The 9,630-nt window shown below is 39.2% G+C and overlaps 1 gene segment (V, D, J or C); it reads left to right on the forward strand.

Moving 5' to 3' along the window:
- The first annotated feature begins 6,294 nt into the window (after positions 1-6,294).
- On the forward strand, positions 6,295-6,831 carry LOC106000739. The segment is given in 2 exon segments: positions 6,295-6,387; positions 6,509-6,831. Coding segments are annotated over 2 exon segments (378 nt in total).
- The last annotated feature ends 2,799 nt before the right edge of the window (positions 6,832-9,630 follow it).

Below are 9,630 nucleotides of genomic sequence, written 5' to 3' on the forward strand. Positions count from 1 at the left end.
TGGTATCCCTCAACCTGGGCTCCAACTGGTGAGGCAGCTGGCACACTGGAGCCAAGGGCTTCATAGCCAGGCTGCTGAGAAACCAACACATCATGTCCTAGGAAGCATTGTTCGTGAGGGCTTGGAGGCAGACGGAAGAGGAGGAGGAAGCAGTTGAACACCACCTTTATCAGCACAGGTGTGGGTGGACATTACTTTCAGGTGCTTGATAAACCTGAGGCAACCCCTCCTGTCCACACCACATTATATACATCAAGAGGGAGAGGCTCCAACAGCACTGGTCTTGCAAAGTCCCCCCTTTCATTTTCCCTAGAATGCCAGAACTTGGCATGTAGGATATAGAGAGGTGTTAGCCACCATTGATTTCATGCCTTCATTCAGTGGGCTCTGGTGGGAATGTGATGGCTGTCAATGACATGAGTGCAAAAAGAGGTCTAGGGTGTTTCTTGTGAGCAATGAATGATGAAGAGGCAGTAGCCTGGCTCTCATATAGTGTCTTAACATGTGCAAGATTCACAGGAGTGTAATGCATTGTCTGTAGCTTACAATGACCTGTGCTGATCCCATGCAAAGAAACCTGATGCTCTGTCACTCCCCTCATTGCAGGTAAAAAGAGTTTCCAGACTGCTTTCTGCTTCAAGGGGTAGACTAGCACAGCTGGGTTTAGAAACATGTTGCATGCTGTGACATGATAACTGGAGATCCATCAGGGTTTTCCCAACATGGAGCAGAGGCAGTAGGAATCCATGTTCATCAGTCAGATCTGCATTAGGAATGTTCTGTGTAACCATAAGAAGCAAAGACACCTGAGCCTGTGCAAGATTCTATCTTTCTCCATAACCACCAGCAGCCTTCTTGCACACTCAGTTATTAGCTAATATCCAAAAGCAGACACTGACTCTGTAACAGATCATATACTGGATTACCATGTCGCTCATTTCTTTTACCTTTATCCTCCAGAAGTTTCCACACCAAATGTAACCTCGTGTCGAATATAAATTTATCAAATAATGGGTGAAAATAAAAACTTAGTGACCATCAGTCTAAAAAGAAGGAATGATTTTTACTGTGACATCTTATACTCACTGGTCCTTATTCTTCTGCTTTCTTGTGATGACATGAATATACACCTTTATTTTATTCTTTAAATATTTTGAATAGGAAAAGTACTTATTTGCTACTTTCATGACAAAAGCATTGTAACGGGGTTAAAAATCCCTTTCAATAATGGTTTAAAGTGATAGCATTTTTTAGGATCATCATAAAAATGTACTAAAACAATATATCAATCCATTATTTTGCAAATATAACCATCCAAATTTGAAAATAAATATGATTTGTTTCTTTGGTAGTAACTTATGCAAATATGTGCTTTCCATTGGTTTCTTTTAAAACAGTGCTATATGACTAGTTCTCAATAATGCTTGTCATGTCAGTTTTAAACATTTACATGGCATAATGAAAATAAAAGAACACTTTCATCACCATGGAAAGATAAAAAAGACTTTGGCCATGAGAGTAAATTAGTTTAGAGAAATACCTCAAGTTAATGGAAATTCCTACTAACTTTAATTGAGAAGAACTGGAATTTGACATTAGAGCTTCCTGATTTCAATGGTACTGACAATCATCTGGTCCTTATACCAGCAAAACACTAGGGGTCACTCAAGTCATATATGTACAGACATTTTTCTCATTACAACTTCTGGACTAACTTTTTCAGACTTTATTCAAAGGAGAGTAGGAGAAAAACAAAGGAGAGGTTAATAATGCTCCACAAGAAATGTACTCATTACATTACTCATTTAAATATAACTCCATCTACATAGCATCTTTACAATAAAATAAAATTTTAAATGGCACCAATGGCTCCCACTTCTAATTCTTCCTAATTGAGGGTTGAGAATATGTGGTTTGAAGGCTATCCTGAACAAAAAGTTCACAAGACCCCTTCTAAGCTGATACTGCTTGACAAAGTGCTGTGTACCTTTTATCCTAAGCTATGGAAGGGGAGCTGGTAAGATTTGGAGGATTGCATTTCCAATTATGTTATTTTAAACTCATATTTACCCTTTGCTGCCACCTTACTGGGACTCCAAGATGTGGTCTTTAGATGCTTCTTTCCTTGAAAGTAGAGACAGGTCTTCAACCACAGAATAGGATGCATAGCCCTTCTTACCGACTATTCATGGAGCACAGGAGAGAGCGACAGAGCAAAATTCTACCTTTAAACTGGATTCAGATGTAGAGACGAATATAAAGAATGTCAGAAGCTAGTTAGAATAAAGAAGGCAGGTTAAATTCTACATGCCCTGAGATTCAAGAATCTACTCCATCCACTCAGAGTTCGGAGTAATGCTTTGTGCTTTGTGACTAGCTATCACTTTTATATTAAGGAAACACTCCTCATTTTATCAGAAAGAACATCCATTTCAGCCCTGGAAGGGAACTGTTTCTGTGTGAATTAATCTGTCCTCAGACAGTGAGGGATGGGGCTATGTGTGATGACAGAGTTTATAGGACAGTGTGCAGAACCTGTGGTCCAATCATGATCCTCAACTCGCCAACATTGGTCTCCAGGGATGGCAAAGAGTTTCCTCAACAAGTAGTTTTCAAGGCACAGGAGGCGCAGCAGCCAGACAGTGTCGTGGCCCCAAACAATAGCACTTGGCAACACAATGGACATTACAAGGCAGTGTACCTGCCTCAGTCTTTTCCTTAATGGTGGCCAGATCCTAGGCACTTGGGGACACCTACTTCCACAAAAAACAACAGGATTAGGAATTTGAAGCATGTCAGAGGTGACATTTGGAAATGGTACTTTCTATTTTTTATTTTTAAATTTAATTGTATTTTAAAGATGCTGTACAGCGGGGTTACAGTTACGTGATTAAACCAATGAGTACATTTCTTGTGGAGCATTGTTACCCTTTCTCTTATTGTTCTTCCACTATCCCTTCCTATTTTATATTATTTATCTTTTTTATCCTCATGCTTGTTCAGCTCCCTTGCTTGTCTGGTCCTCTATAACATGAGCCACACCTCCAGTCCACCTTCTTGAATGTTAGTTAGGATTTGATCATGATCCTTGAGATCTCCAGACTCCTGTATGGTTAGGAACATAGTCATGAGAAACTGATATCTAACAAGTGTTTTCATGATTATATTTTCATTCTATGAGCTCATGACAGAATTTGTACAGCTTCTTCATTTTGCCTTAGTCCAAGTTTCCATATTGGATAATTACAGTATTAATAGTTGGGGCAACCATAACAAAATTTCACAATTTTAGTGTTCAGGGTAGTGGATAGGAATTGTTTTGTCATATATTTGATTGCTGGAAGGGGAAATGATGTGTCTGTGCAGCTCTGACAAAGTAGCCTGTTCTTCAGATGGTTTTGATGAGGGTCCAGTGAAATTTCAGCCATTGCACTGAGACAAATGAACAGTGGATCTACTCTTGAGTTTTAATCTGGGAAATCTACATTTCAACTATATTCTCCTTGTTGTGGGTGCTATACATACAGCCTGGGATGAGATGAAGTAAGGTTCTCACTAAGAGCTATACACCTTGACAGGATCACATTTTGCTCTCAGAAAATTAGTCATTCTGTTCCATTGTACACAGAGAAATAAAAAGAAATATGTGATTAAGTTCCCAATTATCATGAAGAAATACCATAGGTTTACTAATTAGATTGTAAAAACAATTCGATTCAGTTTTATATTCACATTTTTAGGTGTAAACATCTTTCCTGTTATCCACTTTATTTTTTTTAAATGTTATGAGCTCACTAAATGTAAGAAATGGGCTTTTTCCTCTGTGTCATTTTTTAGCCATGATCACTCTGATTAGTTTATTAAATCCAATAACAACAGTTCTATTATTTTTGTAAATTTTATTTTATTGTAAAAATGCTGTACTGAGGGGTTATATTTACATGAGGAAGGCAGTGAGTACATTTCCTGTCGAGCATTGTTACCCTTTCCCTAGGTGTTCTCCCTCTATCCCTTTCCTCCCCCCCCACCCTCACCCCTTTGTCCTCCCCACCCTCCCTCCCACCCACCCGAAGTTATAAAGTTCATTTCCAATATACTCTTTTGTGGATATATGTTGCAATGTGTCATCCTATGTCTTTGTTTCACAATTTTGTTATTCCCCTTCCCATCCCCAAATTAGACAAATGTATATACAAGATACAGGGCATCAAAATCAAGTACAGTAACAACAGGGGTTATACCATAAGGGGAAGAACATATAAATGAAACAAAATGATCACATAGTATATTACAAATAACAATAAAGAAAGAACTCTTGTGTCAATATCTTGGGGTCCATTTCACATAGCATCCTGTTATATGGTCACATGTACAGAGCTTTTGAGCTTTTATGCTCATCTGATAAAATTATCCTGTACATATACTAATTATTATAAATGAGGGAAACCATGGGACCTATATTTCCTTGGGTCTGGCTTACTCCACCTTAGTTCTCTGGTACTGATTGTCTTTTTTTTGCCAGTCCTGTACTTGAACTTAGGGAATGGATGCTATCCCTGAGCCTCTCTGTGCTCAAGGTTAGTGCTCTCCCACTTGAGTCACAGCACCACTTCTGGCTTTTTCTGTGTATGTGGTACTGAGGAATTGAACAGAGGGCTTCATGCATACTAGGCAAGCACTCTACCACATAGCCACATTCCCAGCCCAGGACTGACTGTCTTATTTCACAATTAGTGGGTGATTCTCTCTCCATCCTCATATCCACACTTCTTCCACCTGCAACTGAGAGCTATTCCTCTAATTGTTCTTCTCTCAAACCCATGTCAGAGGAATGACAATCTAGAGACCTTGTCTGCACCAGGAGTGCATGTTTACCATAAGCTAGGTCCAGCATCAAAGCTCTACTCATTATGTGGAGGGGGGAAAGGAAAACATGAATTTATTTCTATAATCTGCTTTGCTCCAATAGTGTGTGAAATACTTCAGTTAGCAGAGGTGCTATAGGAACCTGTCATGTAGGGCCTGGTACAGATGGAGTCTGACTTTGGCAATGCCTGGTCTGTGAGCTACTGGCCTTTGGGGAGCAGTGTTATCTTTGTGCACCTGTAGCAACTGCTTGGACTCACAATAAGATGGTGAATTCATTGTCAAGCAAATGTCCTGTCTGTGTCTTCCCAGTTGTGACATCCAGCACTAGGATTCACAGCTTCCTCACATGCTGGATTCCAGGTGGGAGCCTTCCTCATCGTACTCTGGATTTTTCTCCTGTGGCATTTTCCCTTGTCTTCTCTGGGTTTCGCAGCTCCAGTGTCCCTTTTCACACTTCACTATGTGACATGTCATCCTTTCAGAGCTTGTTTATATCATAAACTGTAAATTCAATCACTGAAAACTTCTTTAATTACAAATTCCATTAAATGGGAGGTACTGTAGGAATTTACAGTTTTGAGAGGCAGAGTAAATTGAAGTTTACTTCAGCCTTGGTTTTGAGAATAGCTCAGGTTCTGAGGAGGAATAACTTGGATTAAGAACAATAAGGCATGAATGTCATCAAGATTTTAGGAGACTTGCAGCTCAGAAATGTACAATGATAATAAAGCTATGCCTGTAGCCAGGTCCTTTCAGTATACAGAAAGCCAATGTCTGATGTTAAGTCTACTGGATGATGGTGGTGGGAAAGTGCCTTCAGAAACAGAGGACAGCAACATGGAGTTGATAGAAAAACCCAATGGCTATCCTGAACATTGTACACCATAGCACAATACTACACATACTTTAATTTCATACTTTTCATTGTCTTTCATTAAGTCTTAATTGATACTTGTCTATCATCTAGTTATTTAACTCTCAATCTCTCTATCACCCTACATACACACGTAGCTTGTGTAATTCAATGATTGTGTCCATGATTAACAAACGGGTTCAAGGAAACCAAAGACTTAGAAAATCTGATCTCAATTATTAATTCTACATTTTGGAACCATTTTTTCTTGAAAAATTGATTTAGATAAAATGCTATCATGAAAAGTGTGTCATGACCCATGTATAAATTGAAGTTCATTCTATTTAACCAGAGAGGCATTCTGTCCCCTGAACCCCAGAGAGAAACATTCTCTTCAGGCACAACATTACTACCCTGGTATGGTTTTTTTTTTGTATCTGGGGCTTCATGTCTGGGCTGAGATACTGAAATCTGGCATGCTGATGCACCTGCGCTGGCCCCTTCCAACCCCTACTGATTTGCATGTGCCCAGACCACAGCCCACTGCCCTGAGCAGTTCTTGAAAGCTGCTCCCATCCTGGGCAGGAGTCAGTCCTAGTCAGCACACAGCATGGACATGAAGGCCCCTGCTCAGTTCCTGGGGTTCCTGCTGCTCTGGATTACAGGTAAGGAAAGACTACGCTGAGGGTTTCCTCAGTATGCTGTAGTCAGTGGTGCTTGGCTGTTTATGAAGCTTTCTTATAACATGCTTGATTCTATGTAAACTTATTACTTTTCCAATGGCAGGTACCAGATGTGACATCCAGATGATCCAGTCTCCATCCACTTTGTCTGCATCTTCTGGAGATAGAGTCTCCATCACTTGCCGGGCCAGTCAGGGCATTAGCAATGGGTTAAGCTGGTACCAGCAGAAACCAGGGGGAGCACCAAAGCTCCTGATCTATGGTGCAAACAATTTACAATCCGGGATCCCCTCCAGATTTAGTGGCAGTGGTTCTGGGACAGAGTTCACTCTCACCATCAGTAGCCTGCAGCCTGAAGACATTGCCACTTATTACTGTCAACAGTATTATAATATCCCACCCACAGTGATACAAGGCATAACATAAACCTCCAGGGAAGCAGAAGTGTGAGCCTGGGCTGCCCCAGCTGCTTTCTTCATGCTTCCTCTTGCAAGAGCTGTCCTAGAATCATAGGACAGGGTCCTGCCCAGGCTATCCTGGACCAGCAAGCATCTTTGTCTCAATCTTTGGAATAAGTGTAATTATAGATGGTCAATACTGGCACTGGGCTGATGATTGAAATATTAAAATGACATTTCAGACTATATTAAAATGACATTGCAGACTATAAACATGGAAATACTTTGCCTTTATTCAGGTTTCTTTTCATCTTGAACAGATATTCACCATGTGCACAGGGACACTTCAAAGTTATTTCAAAACTTTTATTTTGAGATTTTTAAATAATTTATGCATAAATTTCATCAGCAAGTAAAGACAGCTTGCCACTTCATTTTTCTGCTTCACGTCTTTTCTTCTTTTTTCCAGTTACTTTTAACTTTTCTTATTGCATTTCGAGAACCAGAGTACAATTTTAGGTACAAAAGGTAACAGAGTACATTTCATTGTCTAGATGTTGCTTATGAATGCTCGAAGTGACTCTTTGGCCACTATGAAAGATCTAACAAAATCCATGTCAGAGGAAAACTGAGTGACCTGAAACACAAGAGCTCCAGTCATATCAACAGTCATTAAGAGTGTGAATAGTCTTGAGTGGGTGGCTCATGCCTGTAAATCCTAGCTACTCAGAAGGCTGACATCTGAGGATGTCAGCAGGAAAGTCCATGAGACTCTTATCTCCAATTGTCACTGGAAAATCAGAAGAGGTCATGTGGCTCAAAGTGGAGAGTGCTAGCCTTGACTTCAAGCTCCATGAGTGACCGAAAAAAGTATGAGTTGCTGATGAATATAAGTACTTGGGTTGTATGCCAAAAATTTTTTGAGTGGTTCATTGCAAACTATTTTTGTTAAAAACCAATTGCTTCACTGTAGGAATCACAATCAGAAACAAGGGAAATAAAAAAATCTACAAAATATATGAATACGTAGAATACATTTTAGTTCATTTATGGAAACATCCAAGGAGTAAAATACATAGAATACATTTTAGTTCATTTATGGAAACATCCAAGGAATAGTTAGTACTATTATTCATATCACAGAAATATATAATGTAATAGAGAGTAATGTATGGTAATATATAAATGGAGCAATAAAATGTGACTTTATATGTGCAATAAAGACTTATCAAATATCATTAAGTTCACAGTTAAAAAATGAGTGGCATATGTCCCTAATGGCCATAGGTTTTAAAACATGCTTATAGATTTGTTTGTTGCTGCAAACATATGTATATATGTTTCATATATATATGTGTGTGTGTGTATGTGGGTGTGTGTATTTATAAATATCAAGAGAAAGATGCATCATGTACAGATACACACAAAAACGCATACACAAACACAAATTATGAGGCATCTGATGAAAGGTAGCTTAGTTTGTCCAGAGCCTGTGCTAAAGTCAGAAATGTAAGAATGCAGAGCATGGAGACTTATGAGGAAACTCATATATTCCTAACCTATATAGCTAAATAATCTTATTTCTACACTTACCATTTTCATGAAAAGTTCAAGAAAACAGAAGAGCTTTGGATGAATTTTTGTAGTAGTCCTTCTGCATTGACAAATGGGTAGAATAGCTTACAGATTAAGAAAGTGTGTTTCTGAACCTGTCTGTGAGAAACTCTTTAGAGAGAATTGACTGTGAGAGGAAGATCCACCTCATAGTCCACAGCTCCTTCCAATAGGATATGTTCTCTTGTGCAATAAAAGAACAAGGAGGAGAAAGTAGAAACTTTACTCTGCTTCTTGGGTGACATGATGTGAGCTCCACTATACTCTGCCCACATGGCAGAGTAAAATTCCTGATCTAAGATTAAAATAAAGAATTTTTCCCTTCAAGATGCTTTTATTAAGGTCATGTTACAGCAATTAAAAGCTAAGTACACATCTTTATAACATGTTCTAACTAGCTTTGACCAATGATATAAGATGGATGTAGTACTGAGAGCATTTGGCATCACCGTCTCTGGGTTGCGAGGGATGGCTATTATTTGTAGTGGAAATTTGGCAATTTGTTAGATAACAATATGGTGAGTTAGGTTTTTTAAGAGGGTATATAAGTGTGGGAAAATAAGTTTCTAAGCAGAGGGTGTAGAATAACATATACAACTCATCTATTTAGCCTCAGGAGGATGAAATGTGGGTGTGAATAAGGCAGGAGAGCTGCAGGCCAGGAGGTGGGCTCAGAACACTGGTATCTAGTTGCCATATTCTTGGAGCAGGAAGAGAGTGGCAGCTCTTCTCTTCAGGAGGCAAGTGACTATAGAGCAAGGTTTCCCCTTCAGGCTCCATGTACAATTCCACTCTTAAAACTGAGTTTCTAGATCCTTTGCCATAAACTTCTCAATATTTTGTGAACAAATCCACCTCCCATGATAAGTCCATTGGCACTGAGTGCACTTGACATCTGTAACTAACAACAGTGATGAATTCACACAGAGAGCAACAGGTTCCTTTTTTCTAATTATAATACTTTCCCAGCACACTGGCGTCAGGAAGTCAACACTAGTATCCTTCGAAGTCATCAGGACTCAATGGCCAATAGATATAAAACTTGCAAATTAAAACAACATTGAGATTCCCCTCACCCCAGTTAGAATGGCTATAATCAAGAACTTTAATAACAACAAATGCTGGAGGGCATGTGGACAGAAGGGAACCTTACTGCATTGTTGGTGGGAGTGTAAACTTGTTCAACCACTTTGGAAAGTAGTATGGAGGTTCC

The sequence above is a fragment of the Dipodomys ordii genome, unplaced genomic scaffold (assembly GCF_000151885.1).
Source record: "Dipodomys ordii isolate 6190 unplaced genomic scaffold, Dord_2.0 Scaffold237, whole genome shotgun sequence".
Taxonomy (NCBI): domain Eukaryota; kingdom Metazoa; phylum Chordata; class Mammalia; order Rodentia; family Heteromyidae; genus Dipodomys; species Dipodomys ordii.